This window comes from Brachycentrus maculatus, unplaced genomic scaffold (genome assembly GCF_059751285.1).
Source record: "Brachycentrus maculatus isolate JH-2025_06_01 unplaced genomic scaffold, ASM5975128v1 h1tg001309l, whole genome shotgun sequence".
Taxonomy (NCBI): domain Eukaryota; kingdom Metazoa; phylum Arthropoda; class Insecta; order Trichoptera; family Brachycentridae; genus Brachycentrus; species Brachycentrus maculatus.
In genome coordinates, this window is record NW_028281973.1 from 41,283 (window position 1) to 63,825 (window position 22,543).

The 22,543-nt window shown below is 39.1% G+C and overlaps 1 protein-coding gene across 1 annotated transcript; it reads right to left on the reverse strand.

Moving 5' to 3' along the window:
* Positions 1 to 21,388: 21,388 nt before the first annotated feature.
* On the reverse strand, positions 21,389 to 21,841 carry LOC148299143 (uncharacterized). Its single transcript, XM_088276354.1, has one exon. The coding sequence runs from the start codon at positions 21,839 to 21,841 to the stop codon at positions 21,389 to 21,391; it is 453 nt and encodes a 150-aa protein (XP_088132480.1).
* Positions 21,842 to 22,543: the final 702 nt, after the last annotated feature.

Genomic DNA, 22,543 nt, shown 5'->3' on the forward strand with positions numbered 1-22,543 from the left:
TTGAAAGCTTCAAGGCCAAACTTACAGAGAAAGCCAAAGTATCAGCTTGAACGCAGCTCGCATGATAACGGATTATCTTATTTAATCAACACACTAATTATTTATTTATTTGCTTAAATACGAGTGGGGGATATTAATTCAAGTTATAGAATTTAAACACAACTGCCTATACATTCAATGGACTAAGCTAAAGGCATAATCAGGACTATGGCAACAGCCGAAGATCCGTCGCTTGTAAGATGCTTTAGAGGCCATTAAAAAACAGTCAACGCTGTTAACTTCTCAAAAGACATGTACGATTCATATTATCGCATAGGAAGCAAGTTGCGTCGGGAGGAGCAGATGGGATCATATAAGTTTGGAGTTTTAAACCACAATTAAGGCCATTTAAGTTTTTAGGCCACAAAGGAGCAGTTAACGATGTGGCTTTTAATTCTTCCTCGACCAAAATTTATTCTTGCGGGGATGACCGCGACATTCGTATATGGAAAAATACAGTGTAATTAAGTATCGATCTTTAGAAATGGTAAAAACAAGGCAATCAAAGCCCACTCAGGTACCATCTTAAAGCTAGCCTTATCGAAAGATGAAGACTTTTTAGTAAGCTGCTCATCCGATAAGACGATCAAGATGTGGAGTGCTGACGGCAAATTCAAGCAATCGTTTACAGGCCACACAAATTGGGTTAGATAATGCAGCATTTCTCCTGATCAACGCATGCTACTATCGTGCTCTGATGATCGCAGCGTAAAACTGTGGGACATTGCCAAAGGAACTGTTTCTGTCAACTTTTTAGAGCACAAGGCGTAGGTTCTAACATGCAAATTTACTCCCGATGGCACATGCATCGGTGGGGCTTCAATTGACGGTACAATCAAAATATGGGATACCAGGCTGGGTAAGCTCATACAACACTATAATGCGCACGACTCTCAAGTCAACCAAATTGATTTTCATCCTCTCGGCTGTCATATGGCATCAGTGTCATCCGATAATAAAATCAAAGTGTGGGATTTGAAGCAAGGGATTTTGGGATGGACACTCTATGGCCACAATGGATAAATCAAATCACTCAGATTCAATGAACAGGGCGATTATTTTGCGACAGGAGGTGCTGACAAAATGGTAATGGTATGGAATTCTAATTTTGACAAATAAATGAATGGTATTTAATCTTTTATCCTATAGAAAAAGGGAGGAAAGTCTAAAGCAACTTCAGGGAAAAGAGCAATGGCGACGGTATACAGCCCTTATTTAAATCTAATATTTATAACTACACTGCAAAAAAGGAAGACAACGCAAACGGACTCTCCTCGAGCAACACAGCCCGCTAAAATAACGCAGGCAAAGGCATCGTTGGCAGCACAGAGGCAGGAAGGGTAAAATATGAGTTAATTCAGAAAATTGCATAGATAATGTCATTCCAGCTGTAAAAAATGGTGAACCAGCTGGAGCTAGTGACTCGCAGCCTAGATTTCATGGATAGGCACGTCACTGAGCATGAGCAGATGATTGAAAGACTATAAAACCTGGGGCCCGTTGATAATGTCATGATCGAAATGTAAAATCGGAAACTGCTCGTCCCCTAAATCTACAACTCAGCGTGGTAGGCCGAAGACCACATAAATCGGAAGGCCGAGCAATTAGAAAGGGAACTCGAAGACGAGGATGGAGAGGAAGATGAAGAGCAGTTCAAGATGTTCATGTAGGAAGAATAAAGGAAAAAGAAGATGTTCATGAAGGAAATGCAAGAAGGGGAAGATAATTTCCTGAAATTTTCAGTGACTGAGATTAACTAGATGAAGGGAGACTTCGATTGATTTTCCTAATTGTTATATCCCGCTTCTGTCATCAATGGCGTCACTTTACATAGACGCTTTTTGATGTATAATTTGATTATATTGCTGACGCAGCTTGTCGTAAAACACGCAAATGAGCATAGAAATGGTAAATTTTACTAAGAACTACGAATAGTGTGTGAACGCGATAAAAACAATCAAGCAAAGCAACATCAGAGTTGAGTAGTCAACCGAATGCGATGAGCCAATTCAAGTGCTGACCGTGTAAGAGCAGGTTGTGCAAAAATAAAAGCTAAAAATATAGAGACTTATTTATGAGATGTAGAGCGGATACATCGACCCACAGACTTCACGCAAATTAAATGTAATCAAGAAGCAACTTGAAAGCTAGCATATTCGACATCGAAAGCTGGTAAACCTTTGCAACTCAAATCGGGAGAATTAGAGCTCCAGCAAGAACAAAAGTGGTCAGAGATCTACGAAACCCGAGGATTACGAAAGCGATGATTTACAGGAATTATAGTACGACTATGAACATGAAGGGGCCTTAATTAGGCAGAAGACATAGGAAATCAGCGCAGCTCATCAAAAAATGCTGAACATTCAGCAAATTTCAAATTAAACACTCGTTTTAATGCATCAGCAAGGCGAGGGCTTGGATATCATCTCTGAAAATATGCATTCCACTTTGGGAAACACGCAAGAATCAAATAAGTATCTGTCAGAAGCTAAAAAATAGCAATAGAAGAGTCAGAAAAAGTACTACTGCTTCATTGCTCTCATCCTGGCCGGATTGGCTGCTCTCGCTTTAGTACTTTATGTCCTCATATGATTAATTTGTCTGTCCCTTATTCATTCTTACTCTTGTTCATCCGTAAAGTTCTCTAAAAATATAGCCCGAATCACCAAGCAATTCTCTCCACCGATGAGTCAAAATTTGTTTCAATCGAAATAATTTATGAAAATGAATTGAATGAGTTTGTTGAGGAAACTAAGAAGTTGTTTGGTTGAAATAAATGCAAATCTAAATATAAATCAGAATAGAATAAAATTACAAGTTTATATAATTTTCCATACAAATCAAATCAGAATACAGTTCGATGCAGATGATTTAACAGTTAAATAATAACGGATATTTAATTCAACTTCTCCAATATCAGAATCGAGTGTCTGCATGAACATCAGCGACATCACTCTCGAGCGTTTAAAAATATCGATAAATGTATGACATAGGCTCTATAGGAATAGGCAATCGAGCACGACCACACAGTCCAGCCTTCCATCAAAATGGCACTCAAAACAGCCTACGAGTGCATACACGAGCAGAAGCTCTCCACTGACATAATAGAATGTGAACTACAGGAGAAAACCAATTCAACTGAGATTAACTACATGCTCACACAAAAACTGTCCATCCAGGAGTTTATAAAATACTTCCAAAAAATAGAGAAAATCGTCGAGAAAGTCGAATTCCACGCGCATTAAAACAAGCACAAGCAAAGCATATGCGACTTCGAAGGCATTGAGGATTTAATCGAGAGCAAAATCAAAGAGAGTATTGGTCAGGAATATTAGCGAAACATGAACCGGTGCATGAAAGAAATAGAATCTGTGCGACTCTAAATTAAGAGCATAAAGTCAGAACTTTACAAGAATATATAAGAACAGAATTGCAATAAGTAAAATACTTGGGCGAAGAACAAACAAAATAGTCTGGCCTGCAACAATAACACGTTTGCCAATAGCAGAAAGTAATCACCATAATGCCAGCGCAGGCATCAATAACTCATCTCGGAAATGAAGATAATTAGCCAATATTGCGAAGAGTATCGAAGTCACTTAAATGAACTCGTCGCAGCCAAAGACCAGCAATTACAATTGCGAAACCTCTAAAGCTAATAAAATCAAGTGAATAATGTAAACAAACTCAAACAAATGGATTTCGTCAGTTTCAGCGAGCTCAGGGATATAATGGATGCACTCGAATAAAATATTTGCCTTCTCATAAAGAGCAAAACTGCTAATTTCAGCAATAACTCAAATAGTGTCATTAAGCTTCCATGGGTGTTCGAGCCAGCCCATTCTGTCAAATTTCTCACCATTACATCTTCTCATGTCATTGATCAATCACAATCACAATGCGATGTGAGTCCTCGAAACACGATACCGATTGAGCCTGGCATCTATCAGATCAGCTGCAGTTTCTTTTCGAAGATAAGCTCTGCAGAGCTATCCCTGCTGATAAATAAAGTCGTGGTGGCAAGCCATTTGTGCTCGGAACCTCCTCGTCATAATTTGGGTCGTACTATTATGCTGACAATTAAAATAGAAAATGAAAGCGAATTGAGTATCTAATGCAAATCAGGACATAAAATCGATGGAGCTATTTGCATTGCTCAATTTTCCCATTGACTGCCCCTCAGACATTGCATGATCGAATTATAATATGCTATATACAATCAACAGCATTAAATATTAACAGATAGCTGTTTACCGACTGCTTATCAATGCGAACACTCGACGACGACTCATTCCTCTAAATCAACGAGCTTATTGAAATATTAGATTCATTCTTTACGGAAACTTCAATTTCAAACTTTAAAGAATTGACGACATTAGATGGCTTGAACTTTTCTGAAGAGGCTTATTCAAGCTATCATAATCCGATTTCGGCTTGCAATAACTAACAATTTAATATTATTGGGAACAAAAACGACGACATGGAAGTAAAGAACTTTGAGGAGTATTTATAAGGATAGACCGAACGAAAGGATCTCTAAAGCAAGTGGAAAACTCAAAAACATCAACTTTCGAGGGGTGGGACTAAAAAGAGGCTCTATATCGAAAAGCATTCAGGTCCCGAACAAATATTCAGCTACTATGGGGTGAGGCTCAGCGTGAAATTAGAAAAATTCGAGAAATCCAACGGATAGATTTTATTACTGCCCTATGAATAGGCCACGGCCAAGTCATTCACTTCGATTACGAGCAACAATAGCTTAGCACTCTTCTTGCTGAAGAAAGCCGAACGGCTGGCAACTCAAGTAGCCATCGATCAAAAAATTCGCTGCTTCAAATGCCATTCCCTTTTCTTGACAAAAAATTATGATTGGGTGTACATTTTCAAAAAATCCAAAAAGAAATGCCTTAAAGAGTAATCTATTTTCCTCCTGAATACGATGGTCAAGCAGACAATTTAGAAGGCAATTAAGTTCAAATGCAGAAGTAGCATTATAAGTTTATTTAGATATCGTAATTCCAGACTTTTCTTGGCCAATGCTTGATGGCAAATAGAAGTCTAAAATCATCTTCGGGGTAATCACGAATAGCATTTACCAGTTGGTCAGGAATTAGCATATCTCATTAAAATAGATCGTAATTTGCTGTCAAAATTCCGACTATTACTTAGATTTTGCAATATAATTGAGGGCCATAAGTGACGAATTTGTCAAAAATGGCTCCGTGGCTAAATGATTTTTTATTATGGATTTATGCATGCATTTTGTCTTTTTAGATAATTTTCGGCAATGCACATAATATAATTTAATTAATATATAAATGAACAACCGTTGGGGTCGGCAGGTCGACTCTAAAACTGCTCCTCGTACTCTCAGCCAAAATCACATCAACATCAACATTAATTTCAATGGGGCTAAGGACAAAAACGCGCCATTTGCAGGAAAGAAAATAGATAACTTCATATAAATCAATCATTCGCCGAAGAATGTGGCCAACAGACCAAATGTAAGCATTGAAACCCTCAAACAAAAGAAGAAGAAAACGGCTAGCAATAAGTAAAGCAATAAACCAAATAACCAAAAATAGCTGATTCAGAGGAAAAAGAGTAAATCAAAATTCATGACTGGCCTTGAAACTCCTGAGAAGCAGTACCCTTCATATAACGACGGCTAGTCAAAAAGTCTGAACAAAAAATCCACCAAAAAAAAAGGTTCCAAATCCTATGAGAATTTAAAAAGTTATCTGCATCGCAAATCTCCGACTTCAAACTAAAAATCACGTTCTCAATCAAAGTCTCAATCCAAATCCCAATCCAAATCGAAGTCGAAGTCAAAGTCAAAGTCAAAGTCAAAGTAGAAATCTCAGAGTGGCAAAAAGTTATTAAAGGCTTCAAGCACCACCAGAATTTTGTCTTCTAATGCTAATAAGCAAAGTGAGAGCGATAAAAATGGCCGAAAAGTCAATTTTAACAATCCTACCAAATGCGAATAAAAATAAATCAAGAATCCAAAAGTTGATTTCAAGAAAAAGAAGATTTCTAATGTAAACATCAACAGTAAGAAATCTGAGCCAGAGGAAAATGACCTTGCTAGGGGCTTCAGAAGGAAAAAATCGGAGGATAATTTCAGCCGAAAAATAGTCAATAAAGGCGAAGCCAATCATGCCGAGATGAAACATAATTCGAAGATCAGTCGGGCAAAAAAAGTAAGTGAGCCAGTCAAAACACTAAAGCCTTTTCCACTTGTCATTGAGGATGAAAGCAGTTTCGATGAAGACTATTCTTATAAAAAAATTGACCAGGAGGCCAAGAAACTGTTAGAAGAACAAAATATCACGGAAAAGCCATCGGGCAAAAAGGCAAAATAGATATCGTTGCAACCTCAAAAAAATAAAAATAAAGCCAAGTAAACAATTGTTACAAGATATCTAGCTCAGGCCCATACATACCATGATGTAAAGCAATTGACCTTAGTTGCAAAGACTATTCAGAGGTTTTGGCGAGGTTACCAAAAACGAAAATAATTTATGAATGAGATAAACCTCATGCATCACAAAATGCAAATGAAGAAAAATAAAATCGACACATTGGATGCAAAGTTTTGGGATAGTCCCAGTGCCTCGATTGTGCATGCATAAGATCCTCAATCTTAATAGCTCTAAACGTCCAGTATCGACCACAATGAAAGCAAAGAAAGGATAGGTTTGGTGATTGGTGCGAACTAGACTGATAAAAAAAATGTTAAGAATAACCAAGCGAGGGATTCCAGCATTTCATAGTAAATACTGTCAAAAATGAATAATCTCGAAAACCAGCTAAAAAAAGAACGGTAAAGGGCTCTACGGTTAGAGTAGGAAAACAAAGGGCTAAAAATTAGCATTCAAAAGGCAAGCGCACTGAATAGCTTACAAAGTGCTAATCATTCAATATAATCCAGCCTCAAAGAATCCGGATTAGTCGACAGTTGGGAATAAGTGAAGTTCGTAAAGCAGTAAACAAACTAATTGGAATCCTCAATTGAGAATCAGTAATTTGAACTGAGATTGCCCCAAAAGATCGTATCCAAGCAAGGCCAAAATATGGCTTATATCAACAATGCCCCTATGGCGATAACAGCCTCGGTAGCAAGCGAACTGAACAAGTATAAGACTACAATGTAAGCTTATTAATGCACATCTCCCAAACAGCTGACGCTTACAATCGATAAAAGCCTCAAGAAACTGTTCGAGCAGAAATAAATCAAACTTAAAGATACCTTCGAGAAGAAATCATCGATATATGAGCTTATGTACAAGGACAAACTGTTCTCACCACGAACTTATACGTTCAAGAAGAATTAGCTGTCTGAGATATTCCTACGCGAGGCGGAAATAATCAGGAGCAAGTTGGAAGAAGCCAACAGCGTGACAAGATACTTAAAATAAGCTGAAGTATAGCAATCCATCAACAAAGACACCAAGCCACTCCAGAAGCCATTATAATTGGAAAGTAAAACAGAAAATATAAAATAAATACACCCTACCAATGTACCAAAAATTATGCCTAAATGCTCTGTAGAGGACTATGAGAACATAAATTTGAACTCGTATCGGTCCAGATAGGAGCGGTCAGAATCAGGACAGTCCGGCATATCAGAGCACTACGAGCACTAAGCATAAAACTCATGCAAATAATAGTAGTAATATCAGGCAAGTAATAACACTGTTGTTAACAGCTCATAATCGTCCGTGAATGACACCCAAAAAGATCTCAAACAAATAATTGAAGCCCAAAACTAAAACGCGATTCGAATATTTCAGAAGGTGTCAGAAGATATCAGCGGTGAATTATCCTCATCGCAATAGATATCCAATAGCTCGCAGTTTCCTCCAAGATAATAATAAATATCAGGGTCGGCTATCTCGGCATAATATCGAGAAAACTTGGAGTAATAGAATAATGGTGGGTAAGGGGACCCATAAATTAAGCAGAAGGGCCTCGAAACTACTCTCATGTTCATTAAGTAGTATTGCGTCTCATTCATCGAGTACATTCGAAACTCAGCATTACATCAAGCGTCATTCATAGAAGGAATATGCTCGCCGATCAGCTTCGACATGATCGAGTTTCTGAAGGCCTATCGGACCACCATCATGAATGAGTTCGATAGCACATACAACAGCCATGATGTGGAATATATCTACCCTTATTTTAAAGCCATATCTCCAAGGGGCTTGGTTATCACCAAGGAAGCATTTTTCGAATTCAATGATAATTATGATAAGCTAAAGATCTAGTGCTTGTTCCCAGAGGAGAGGAGCTTCTTCTTAGTTTCACTGCTGGATGCTTTCAATGAATCGCTCGATTATCAGAGGCCCGGGAGCATATATGGAAGGCAGTTCCCACTCGTCGACGAAGTGCGGGGGCTCAAGAATCATGCTATGATCGCAGAGGCACCACGAATCAAATAATAAATATTCGAGTCTTCGAAATTTGATGAGGCATGCGGGATGGCCATCGCGAGGGTAATTCAGTGGGCAACCTGCCTGTGTGGGTTTATCCCTGAGTCCCCGGACATGGGCGACGTGTAGATCGGGGAAGAGCAGATCAAGCAAATTCATGAGAGCAGGATGGCACTGATGCTGGAAAAGGACCTCCTGGAGAACGAGGAACATATTCTGGACTCCTGCATTGAGCAAACAGAAGTGAAACTGCACTTGGGCGAGATATTCTTCCAGAAGTTGCTCGAGGAAATGCTTGATTAGTTTCCATTCCTCCTGGCGCAGTCTCTTTGAAAATAATGACAGAAATGATTTAAATTCCAATAATATTTGAGTCATTTGAACGATATTCATATGCACGCGCTAACAAAGCCTCCCTGATCCCCGTATCGTGATAGCTGCTGAGGAGTCATATTATACGCATGTCCGCAATGTCTCATGCTGGTAAGACTATAGATAATACATATTGATCTCTGTTTTGCAGATTAGGATAAATAAAATAGAATTATTAGTAAGGTTACACATTAAATTTATATTGATAAAATGGCAGGCTAACCGAAATCTCATTATTCGCATATGTACGCGAAACTGGCAGAAGTATGCTGATTATTATTCTATAGGCAAACTAGCACCGTCGTCTCTAACTAGAAAGATAAAAGCAGATTAGTCACCAACTCTATGCTCACTATTAGCATTAAATTCAGCACGCATCCCTCGACACACGAAGACTACAGTTCCGCAAATTTGTGGCCAAGAAACTCGAGGAGGAGCGCACGTTGAGGGGGATCGACGAGGAATAGTTTCATAAGGAGTATTTAACTCGAATCGAAAAATTGCACCAGGAGCGAGAGAGGCTCATGAAGAATAAGATCGTAGGTGTAAATCATCAGTATGCCACTCCAAGTGCTGCACATCAATATCTTTCCCTGATTACGAAGAAGAGCGGCTGGAGGGCTACCCAATACTAACAGAACTCAACAGTAAATAACAAATAAAACCAATAATCGTAGCACCAACATTTATCCGACGCCTCCCAAAGCAATCCAATGCGAGTTAGTGCCTTAGCCGACGACAAACTCCTCAACAATAGCAATAGCCTCAGGGAGGATAAACTATTCTATAATTCAGCACTGGCTGACAAACTCTCCAAGCGTTGGGTTCCTTACGATTAATAAAACTACTTCTAATCCAAAATGGCGAAAGCTAAACTCTAAAGTGAGGAGGAGCATTTGCAGAAAATATAGAGTCTGCATAATTAAATCGTCGGCAGAAATATTCCCATCTCTCAGTAAGCTTCGGCTTTGAATTCTCGGTTAAAATAAAATATAACAAGATGGTCGCATAATTTAAAACTGGGTGGTGGCCGGCCTAATTTGGATACCCCCGATCATTTTCAGCATCAAAAAGAAAGCCTATAATCATTGAGGGCCTATGCTGTCGGGAACAAAGCTCATCAAAATGATAGTGGAAACCGATAAATGGACAATTGTCAAAGCCGATAAGAGAGTTATAGAAACAGTTCGAAGAGCCATAGAAAGAATAGCAAAAAAAAGCATAAAAATGGCAATAAGCATATCCTCATAGAATAAAGGAGCTCAGGCCTTAAAAACAAAAAAAGCAAAAACATATCACGATATGTTTCGATACAAAAGTAAGACGAATCGACCCCTCACAATTTGAGCATTCTCCACAACAAAAAGAGATCTCATAAGTAAAATGAAGGAAGGAATCGAAGCAAAAATTAATAATTGATGAACGATTCCGATGCAGTCCTGAAAAAGATAAAGAATAGGCTCGATTCGTCACTAGTAGTTTATGAAGATTCCGAGTATCGTAACATTCTGCATGAAAAGAATCACCTCACCTGTAAGTATGCATCTGAATGCAAAATGCGAAAAGAGCTAATTGGCAACATTTGCAGCAGCAAGCCAGTTGTTCAGAAATATAAGAATGCAAATCTCTGCCATGTCAACAGAGTCAACTGATCATCATTCTGTTATATTTCCCTCAGCTATGAAGTATCTGCCAGATGGCATAAATATAGTATACTCTTTGTCCATAATGTCGAAATCTAAAAACGACTTCTGAGTTAGTCCCGAATTCAAATTTGTGTTCCTCGATGCATCGATTTAACAGATAATTGCTTGCTTGCTTGCTATTTATTCAATGAATATGCTTTCATTTCCTACAGGCAGATGGTTACTAATAAAATATTTATTATAGCATTATAGCAGCGTATACAATAAATGTCAGTTGGCAACACTACGCACTTGCAGCAGTTTATGTTACATGAGAGTAGAATCGAGCAAGATAGAAATCTAAGAAACTTACAGAACCGAGTACAATAGTTGGAATCACGCACCAGCCATCGCATAAAAAACAGTTGCAAGCCCAATTACACTGAGAGTGGCTCTGGGATGACCCAGCAAGATGTGTAAAAGTACATCGACAGTAAGATTGGAGAGCTAGATGAAGCCTTTGGTATAAACTTCAGCAAGATCGAGGAACATGTAAATTCACAGAACAGCTCGCTCTACTCTAAAATGCAGAAAATGGAAGCCAGCATTATCAGATTATTAAGCGAAAAAGAGCAAGCAATGGGGTACTTAGAGCTCAATCAAACCATACTAGAGGCTGATCACAAAAACATTAAAACGATCTTTGACAAGATGGTGAGCAAAAGTTCCATCGATCAATATGAAGGAATATAGCGCCTGGAACAAAGAATTCAGCAAATTTAACAAATTACCAGAATTCGGGAGAAAAACAATGCAGACAGCATAAAAATCGCATAAGAGAGGATTTACCAATTCATCAAAGAGAATCAGCCTCAGACGCAAAATGCCAAATAGGAGTAATCTATGGCCAGCGTCGACATCGAAGAGCTCAATAACAGACTTCGAAGGCTCGAACTGGGGGACAAATAGCATAAGAGGAAGATTATATAACTTTAGGGAAAGTTAAAGGATGCTGTTCAGAAATATGAAAACATTTTCGAATCACAGGCAAGTTTAATGAACAAAATTTAAGATATATAAGCTCGTACCATCTAAATTAGAAGCCAAGACAGAAGCAGTAATGCCATAAACAGATAAGGAATCAGTAGATAATCTTCGATATCTAACCCTTTCGACAGAAAGAAACCCCTTTTTCAAAAAGAAGCTATAATCGAACAGAGAGGGCGCAACAATGTTCATAGCATGCATCGGGATATATCACATAGGGACTCTTCAGGGTCTGAATAAGAATTGAAGCGGAACAAGGCCCACACTAATAAAAACAGCGACCGCTAATTGCCAATGCACATGGATAAAATGCGAGGAGGAATCAGAGGGTTGCTTGAGAAGTCGAAAGAGAGAGAACATAATTCAATCACAAAGCCTGTGCCGAAACTGGAAAATGAGAGGGGATAAAATTTATTCCCTTCTAAAAATTTAGCCCCTCCTTCAAACAACTTTTCAGCCAAGAAGCTGCCGCCGGTGAAATAGGACCCCAAAAGACTGAACTCAGCGCACCATGTAAGGCCAGTTGAGCCAGAATAAGAGTAGGAAGACGAAGACGAAGAAGTGTATAACGTTGACGAAGAGGGAAATCTCATGGATGAAGAGGGCAACTATCTATACAATGAAGACGGCGAGCAACTGAAGCTAAACGAAGAGGATTTTTAGGCACTGTTAAGACAGCAAAACGAATGATAATTGGTGTTTGTGAATAAGAAAGTAAGTGTAAGTTTTGAAGATTAAAATATAATAATAATATAATAATAAGAGAAGAGTTTGATGCTTTCGAGACTGACTGCCCGATTACTGCAGCGAATATCATTCACAAAAAGCCCTTTCATATCGTGCGAATGGCTCCATTAACCACTGGAATGCAAAGCATTTAATTAACCTTTGCGAGCTCCCTAAATGATTATTCCTGGGACTTACGTGACGAATATTTCGTATGATCATGAGTTCGACCTCGAACTGAGGTCCAAAAGGCATAGGATCGCCAAACTCAAGAGAAATAAAAGAAAGCATGGCACGCATACCGTCATCAAAAATGATTGACCATCTATATATGATAATTAACCATAAATTGATATGAACATGTGTATGACTAATAATATCAATGATGGCTTCTAGCGTTCTGCTTATTGGTAGCGAATACGTTGTCGACTGCGACCCTATTCCTCAGCGAATTGTACTCTCTCTCGAGGATTTCAACGATCTTCATCGCCTCTTCAAGTTTATCCTTATCCCGGATGTCATCTTCTGTTTGCATGCTAGTCTCTGTCTTCTGCATCTTCCTCATCTATATTTCCAACTCCTGACGTTTATACTCCCCAATTTGAATTTCATATTATATTTAGCTTTGCCTTAACTCCTACATTTGCTGCAGCATCTCATCGTGCATGGACAAGTTCACGATATTTTTATTCTTATAAGCGAAAAGCTGCTCATTCAGGAATAGGATTTATTGTTCCATTAATGCGATCTTTGTTTCGGTTTGTTTCCTCAACTCTAAGTGCTATTGCTTCATAGTTTGAGAATTTTGCAACGATTGCTCATCTTTGTGATATTTGATGAGTTAGGCTTCGAGCTAAAGTAGCCTTTGCTCCTGCCTTTTGTTGGCCTACTCGAGTTAGTCGATGTTGGTCTGCAAGTTTGTAGTTTAAAAAGTATATTTGTATTAAAGAGTTTACATTTTGGCGGTAAGATTGCTCAATTTATGCTACAGCTCTTCAATTTGTGCATCTTTCTCTGTGACTTCTGGTATGCATTTGTATGAGTTGTGGGAGAGTCTGCTGTTCTTGCGGGCGAGGCAGGACTACTCGAGCTCAATGATGTTGCTCATGCTGGCCACCAAATTGAGAGCGTGAATATTATTTTATGGATGCATGTTGATGTTCGTGCAGCTATTAAAAAATGATGCATTGAGCTCGGATTGGGATTTCTATGACCGAATTTGTTCGATAGTCTGATTCAGCTTGATCTCCTTAAGTTTAAAATTTTCGATAATTGCGTCGTAATGTTCCTTGGCTCTGTTGTAAAGCATCTTCTCCTTTTCCACTTCAGAGTTGAGAATAATGATTTGACGTGTTAGCTCCTCGTTTTGGGTGTTCTTCTCAAAGAGGTGCTGGTGGTAGGCCGTTTTGGCAAATTACAATTCCTTGGATAACTCGCTGTTCTTGCTAAGATAGTGCTATTCTGCAAGTACATGCTTGTTGGCCTGGTCGTGCATGGCCTGATTGTGGCTGGCCTCGGCTGTGATTCTTTCCTTCTCGCACTTGCTGATGTAGAGCTATTTTTATTTATCATTCTTTTACTATTGCTGCTTCTAGCTTAGCTGGGTATTTCTGTTTAGTTCCAATAACTGCTAATGCAACTCGACTATTTGCTGGCTGTATTTATCAAGGCAACTCTTATGCAACTGCAAATAAAGATCCGTCAATTTGCTCATGAAGCATTAAGGTGCAGTCCTTTCCGGTAGAAATAAAGATTGGGAAAGAGAGGCATTTGAGTCTATTTATCCTGTGCCATCACTGGTCTTCTCAAGTTTATGATGCTTGTTACTCGACCCATCGCATTGGTCCTCACACTGCGCATCGTTGCTATAGACATTGAACAGCATCAATACGGTCAGCAGATTAGCATTAGTCTCAGAGACATTACCGATGTAAGGCACCAGCTTCCTCCAATACTGAATAAACTTGTTGGCCTCAAGCATCAGCCCATCCATGCTCTTAATTTGTTTGGCTTTAACTTTCTCAGCGAGTTCGCGTAGGAACTCCTGGATGCATTGCAAACAATGCAAATAGTTTTCGTGTAGGATGCTCGGCAAGATAACTTCATGCAATTTATTGGTTGCTGCCTTTTCTAACTCCTGCTGGATGTGCACTGCCTCATTTCGTATGCTACTAAGAATAGTGGAATGCATGGCATTCAGTTAACTTATGGTTGCCCTTTTGTTAGTCAGCTGCTTTTTCATTGCGCTGATATACTTTTTAATTGCGTTGTCTACTTCTGTGGCTGAGTAGTTTCTGCAGACTTATTCGCGCTCCGAAACCAGCATGCTTTTGAGTGTTATAGTTGACATACTGCCAAGATAGCTGTTCAAGGCATTGAAAAATACTGTGCTCGGGAGGGCGAGAGTATTTTAATTAAGGGACAACGAAAGTGGCGATGTTTAACTCTGGATAGTTTTACCAACACCCAATATAATTTCAAGAGTCTCTGGACCCATTTCACTGATTTTATTGCACAACATGTCAAACGGTACCGCAATCTGATGCACTGTAATGCAGTCTGTTAGAGCAATAGGGCATTGAGGCATGTTGATGCTGTTATATAGCTGCCCACTTAGGACATAGACTTTTATGTGATTTGCAGACAAGGCTGATCGCAATCGTGATATTCTATGGAGCATGGGCTCATAAGTTGGATAGTCTGCTTGATGGATGAGGATGGTAGAGACGAATGGTCCAACGCATTACAGCTAATCAACCTATGCACCCTACAGCTGGCTAATGTATTCAAGATATACCCAGTAGTAGTGTTCCTTATTCTTATTGAAGTTGTATTGAAGCTTGCCGTAATAGTTCATATGGTTAGCACTAGGCTTAATGTTTCTCTTTGTGTCGGCTGAAAACTCTTCATGCTCTTCATGAAGGCTCAGGGAGGTTGAACTTTATGACTCGTAGAGATAGTCATAGAGTTGCAGCAGCATCGCTCGATACCATTCCTGCAAGTGAGTCTTATTGTTCAACAGACACAGCACAAATGCCGGCTGCTGAGGCTGTTTAGCTGACAATAGAAGTTTGTGGAATTCTCCATGGATCTTGGTTTGGCTTATTTGCTGGGACTGCTTCATGAAATCAAGCTTAATAATGTCTTTAGTGCTGTTTTCGGATTTGATGGATTCAGGGGAACTGCGCTCTTTGGTGAAGAGCTCATGGAATTGGTTGTTTCGCATCATATAAACAATATTACATAGCCAGTAAGCGATATTATTAGAAATGCGTGATATTTTCAGGCAGTTTGTTTAATTTAATCTGCAAAAATCATGAATGAATCAATTTGTATACGTCCGACTAATGAAGTATTGGTCTTCGCATGGATCATCGGGTTCACTTTTGTTCCTCATTCTAATCCAATAGGGGAGTATGCGATATGCTAGGGTTGCACATTAAGACTTTTCCTTTTTGTTAATTGTAAGCTTGATGGACTTTGGGGAGTATTCGCTGAGCTGATTTGATTTATCTGAAATTGGGGTTTCTTTCGTGTTCCCGAATTGCATTTGCAAATTCTTACCCCGATTCTGCTTCGAGTGTCTTAATTTACACTTGTAATGCTGGCTACTCGAATATTTATGGACTTTGATGTTTATCAGTTGCATTTTTTAGTCGTGGATTATTCCATTGATGTGATCTCTCCTGTTTATCCTCATCATTGCTTCGTTGCTTAGACTTCTTTTGAATCGCTCGAGCTGAGATGCCGCATACTTTTGGAAGCTGCTGTCTACACTATTATTTCGGTAGCTAGGATTTACTTTGGGAATTAGCATGCAAATTGACTCTTTTGTCTGAAAATTGGCCGTCTTGTGATTAGCCATCTCTTTCTTGTGAGCATTGGATACCTCTTTGTGATGATTGACTGTCTTTTTTAACGGGCCACTCGATCCGCAGATGCTTTTCCCTCGATTGATTCGGGTTTATTCATTTTGGACAGCCATCAAACCTTCCTCAAACTATTTTATTTTCACTATTTGCCGATTCTGCTTATCATTTGTTTTGCTCTGTGATTTATGGGTATATTTTAGCTAGCCTAGCTTCACAATTGATTTCTCAAACTTTGAAATGAGGAAATGCTATTTCGAATTCAAAGGAGAGAGTTCAGAGCTGAAGTTTTTGTGGGGACTCGAGATACTTTTGCCATGCATGGGCAGAGTTAATATTATTTCGACTATTACGTCAGATTATAAGAGCACTTATTTGCGAAAAAAAGAGGCAGCTTGCATCCCATATTCACAATGAAACAAGGAAATCAAAAAGGTAATAATATAAGCACATAAAATCCGTAAATCCAAAATTAGTTTGGCATTTCATAAATGATAAAAACTATTTGTTCTAACATTCCAGGCGGAATTGTTTGAAAAGCATTCACGTATTTATCTGTGATTTTCATATCATAATCCTTTGTGCCAATGCTACCGTATAAGAATTGGTGTGATGATCTGTTTAAGATCTATTCAAGTATTTAAACAATCAAAGCAGGCCAATTGTTTTCAATCAATCAGTTTTATTATAGTACTAGTTAAAATCGACGACTCCCTTGAGGCCTTACACTTTTATGGCAACTTCGATGATGGCTCTGAGCTGAAAATCCATATCATCAATCTATGTAACGTGCACAATGATAGTTGGGTCGTTCATGATCGAGTAGAACTTGCGGAACCTCTCGATCAGAGTCAGGCACATCATCACTGCATTGTAGAATATGCGATTGGTGATGGCCAGCTTCTCTATCTTATCGAGGACTGAGTGGGATTCCTCGATAATTTGGAAGATCGTGACGCATTCCTATAAATTGACTAAATACTATTCCCACAGCGCATCTATGTTGAACACTAAGTAAGACAGGAACGACCCCAGGAGAGTTTGGAGAGAGTTTCTGAGAATCCTCTGTTTTTTTACGAGTAGAACAGCAGAGTTATTTCGCGTCACTTGCTATACTTGCAGCTTTTTGTTCAGTATGGCATGGGGGCTTTCCCAGAGGGTGTTCAGCAATATTTGGCTCTTTTTGATGCAGAATATAATGTTGTTGACACTCTTCAGCTTGTCCATCATCGCAGTCGTGAACACATAGCTGATGGGCCCAGAGACTTCGTAGCTCAGCGCGAAGATCGTCCACAACCTCAGATTCTCATTGTCCTTGTTGGGAGTCTTAATGAAATCGAAATGCAAGTTCTTGAGTACCTCAGGGGGGAGATACTGAGCACTACTATTCTTGATTGCCTCTTGGATACAGCTGTAGATGCGATTATGAGTAGTGAGGCCTTTCTTTTTCTCGAGCAGCTCGTTGGCGGAGTTGAAGAATTCCTCCAGAAAATCTCCTTGCTCTAGCAACATGAACTTCTTCAGGCCGATCAATGTCGTCGATATCGATTTATATATCCGGTTTTCATTGAATTTAAATAGATAAATACCGGCCTAGGGCTCTTCCGATGACTCCTAGGATTTGCCTGCTTTTTATTGGTTTTTGAAAAATATCAAACACCTTTTGTTGATGTTCTCGAGAATCTGCGAGAGAACGCACTTTATCTTTAGCGAGAACTTCGTTTAGTTATAGTTGATATGTTCATTGTGCTCACTATGCCCATTTATACCAGAAGAACTCGCTACATTCTACTTGACCACTGCACTCAACAAATGCAGTTCGAAGTTGCTCTGAGCTTTGCTGAACATGCAATAGGGATTATCCTCGTACTGATTCTTATACTCTTTGGTCATATCCATTCTATTCGCCTTGCCACTGTTACTCTATCTCAGTTTGTTCTTGTTCTTGTTTATTGCTTTGAGCCGGTCATTCACAGACTGGCGATGGATTGCCACTCGCTGGAAAGTCCGAAACGGAGCATTTTATTGGCAGAGATGCTTCAACAATTCGAATTATGTTGACATGTTCAGATATGTCAACAGCTCTTCCCTCTCGTAACTCTCATAGTATTGTGAGATGAACCGAATGGTCTTGCCGATTTATAGTATCTTGATGCAGTGGTTTTCCAAAACGATGGGCACTTTCTCCATTTGTATTTCCTGATTGCTATGCAAATAAGTTTCAGACATAATCGTTTTTTCAGTAAGTTTATCTGTTTTTTCGTTATTTTGCAGGACTTTCTTCTTCTCGTAGCCCAAAACAAAGAATTAGTACCCATCGGCGATATCTTTCATGGTTAAATAATCGAGAATGGCCCGTAGGTATGCTTGGATGGTCTTGTGATAAATTTTCACAAATGGCACATGCACATCCATCTGCTTGGTTGTGTAAGGCAGTATATCCTTATCGATTTCGTACATTTTATCTAAGAGTCTGGCAGTTCTCGGCTTGCCCAATTAGTCACTGCTCGAGTAGATTAAGCAACAGTTCAAGCACTTCAGGATATGCTCAATCGTTATCTTTTTCTATATAAGAATGCTCCACAGGGAGAGCAGTGTGACTCTATTATTGCTGCTGCTCCAGTTGACAATCGGATCTAATAGGCCATTGAAATATGCCTTGATTTCTGTTAAATAATCGAAAACCGCCTCACAGAAAGTTCGAACAACAATGAAGCCAATCGAGGCGGTGTACAATTTGTACGCTTACCTTTCAATATAAACGAGCTTGTTCGATAGCTTTAGTGTTTATTCCAGACCATTTTTAATGGTTTCATTTGATAAGTGGCTCATCTGGATATTTTTGTTGAACATATATGAGTCAAAGCTTGGACTTTTCACAAACAGCCGCTACTCCTAATTTGGGAGCTATTTGCAATTCGTGTCTGATTTAAGGGGACTGCCTTATCCGCCGCCGTGAATGCCCAACAACAACTCTAAAACCTCAACAATGAGCTATCTTTCAGTCACTTTCTTCTCGTTCAAGACCAGTAAGTGCATATTCCCAGAAAGCTCTTCAGAAGGCTGGAGGTGGAGAGTGGGTTCGTAAAAACTCGAAAGGAACATTGCCGATAGCCCACTTTTTGTATATTATTTAAATTTTGAATATTAATCTGTGTGATTGCAATAGACTGTATTTATTAACCGATTCAGAATAATAAAATAAATAGAACTCGCCCTAATTTAACTGGAATCGCTTCGGCCAAGGAGGATTCGTGAATATATTTATTCATTTTTAATTTTCTTTCAATAGAGCCTGAAATGTTTGATCCAAAAGAGGAAATGACTGGATTCCCATCAAGACAGTGAATCTAATCTAATCTATATAGCACATGAGACTTAACAAATCAGACATACAAATGAGTATAGGGCACATAACAATCTATATGTCATTCAATAACATATGAAAATGAAGCTGAAGTAATGTTCAATTCATTTAAAACTATTATATTTATAATTTGAATATGGAACCCAAACTCAGAATTAACAAAAAGCTCGCGGATTTCATGCAGCCCAGGAGCAACAAGGATCGAATTAAGCACGATCATGAACATAAGAATCAAACCAACGCCGAAAAGACATAGAAAAGTGAAAAAATTAAAATCGAGGGATCCTAGCCTGACAACGATATCCCTGAAAAGAATTAAGTTGCCCCCAAAAGTAAAGGCAGTAGAAATCCTTTTCAGCCTGTGCACGAGTGGATAAAATTCACGAAGATAATGGAGTCTAAAATCAATGAAGTGCGTAATGGAATAGAAATGGAAAGATTCTCTCGGCTGAGTTTCTAAAAGAATGGCGATCTTTTCAGCAAATAACACGGTAAGGAGGTTTCTCCGCTCGAGGCGGTTTCGCTCAAGTATGAAGACTGCTTGACCTTGCAAATCATAAAGAAAAGTCAAAACTCTTGCCTGAAGCAAATTCTGCATGTGCCTACCTTGTGCATTTACTATTTAAGGGAGTCTGCCATTGATTTCAACATCGATAAGATAGAACTGGAGAAATGGATAGAAGGAGTAAACCATGAAGCTGAGAAGGCGAGCAGCTATTCGAGAAAGATTATCAAACTGTATTGGAATAACCCTGAGAGCTATTACAGTCTCTTATATGAGTTTAAAGAGGGCCTTATGCTTTAAACAATCCTGTAAAATATGCACACCCTACCTTTTTCCTTCTTGAAAAAGATGATTAGCATTATCCTTTCAACTGAGTATCAAATCTATAACAGCCAAATCTTTGTGACGAAAGGCCATGGACCCTCGAAAGAAACCACCATATTCTACTTGCCGATCTATGAGGAAAACGATGATTTGCTAAACAGGGAGAGAAACTTTCGGCAGCTCATGCGATTGGACAGCGAATAAAGAGAGTAAAGTCAGTAACTTACTCAGAAAAGCATGATGGCGAGGCTGGGATACTTTGTCTTAATCAGCTTTTTCGGCAATATTATCGTTGACGAGGACATTACTGGCATATTCTTCAAGAACGACGACCATTGCTGCTTGATTCATCGCTTCCTCGACAATTCCGCCAGCCTCACCTCTCTCTTCATGCAGCTTAATTTAAATGCTAGGGAGGATGCTCGCGTCAAGTAGTATCTTATTGATTTCCTGTGCAAATGCTTAAAGTTTCAGCCTAAAGCTCGTGCCTCCTATGAAGAGCTCAAATCACATAAACTTCTTAAAATGACTGATGCTGATGTGGCTTTTCCAAGTTGCACAATGCATTAGGTATTGCAAATTTTATAATCAAATGGAAACAATTAGAAGGGAGTGCAATATAGCATATCGAGAGAGCTCTCACAGCACAAGATGAATAAAACCCTTGAATCAATGGCAGCTATATTTCAGGGGACATAAGGCTTAAATAAAGGTAATGTAAATTTAAGTGCGAGCAATGAAAACATACAGCAGATGGTCCGAGATTTCGGCTTCCTGTGCAACTCCGAGAATGAAATGAACTCGGCTTGTGCTGAGTTAATAAAACGGTTGAGAAAAATATACACTTGAAGGGCAATTTATACTTGATTGTCAAATTTAAATATAAGAATAAAATACTGCTGCATGTATATTTATTTGATGAATACTTTGATTTCATGAATGAAGGATACTATGCTTCACTTGATCAGTGTCACGGTGCCAACACAGAGAGTTTCCTTCTTTTCCCTGAGAATTACTCTCCCGAATATCTTGGAGTTTGAGAATTTCTCGACGCACACATAGTCATCGGTTTCAACTTAGATCTCCATGCAGTCATTAGATTTTATGGCTTTGCAGTTTCTTTTAATGATGGTGCCAGTCTTCGGATCGTATTTGCAGTTTATTTTGGTGATGCGGGCTGTTGTTTTGTTGGAGCCGATGTACGCCATCACAGCAGTGCCTTTGAGAATCGGCATATCTAACTCCAGAGCCATGGCCTCCATGACGAAATGCTTCGTGACAGGAATAGACAATTCTAAAGAGGATAGTACGTTTCCATGCCGAATCGTCTCAAAATAGGTCTCATCGATCAACTTGATCTGCACATCAACATTGTCTCCTACAACTGCCTCTTTTACTTTTTCGTTGCCGATTAGTATATCTTTAATGATGCATTGGCAGTCTTGGGGCAAGATGACCAGTTTGGCATCTCTATGCAAAATGCCACCTTCTATTTTACCTGAAATGCAATGTCCTTTCAACTTGCCCATTGGAGAGTCGTAACAGTTTGTAATGTTAATCCTCAAAGGCTTATTCACCGGCCGTATGGGCAAAGGCAGCTACTGCAGAATATTGACAAAAGTGTCTTTGTAGACCTTCTAATTGGAAATCAACTCCTTGGTTTTTGATTGGTCGATATTGATCCCATAGTAAGCACTAATTGGTAAGTATATGATGTGATCTTAATGGAACCCAATACCAAATAAGTAAAAGTTGAGCTTCTTTTTGATGAGCTAAAAGGCTTAGGGGTTCCAGTTGACTTCGTCCATTTTATTTACTGCAACTATGATGGTCTGCACTCCCAATGATTTTACAATGTAGGCGTGCTCCTTGGTCTGGCCTCCACTCACAAATGTTGAGTCGAAATGAGTGACATCGATGACTAGAATTGCATAATCTGCTTGTGCTGCTCCTGTAATCATATTCGGGATGAAGTCTCGATGACCTGGAGAATCTAGAAACACGATGTTGCGATCTTGCAGGACAATTTTTTTTACCCCCACATCGATAGTAATGCCCCTCTTCCTTTCTTATTCTGTTTCGTCAGTGATCCATGCATACTTGAATGACTACTTGCCCATTTCTTTTGCCTACTTTTAATTCTTATGGATTTCCTTCCGGGAGACCAACTCAATCATGTGCATCAGCTTGCCCACCAGGGTTGATTTTCCTGAGTCGACGTGTCCAACCAC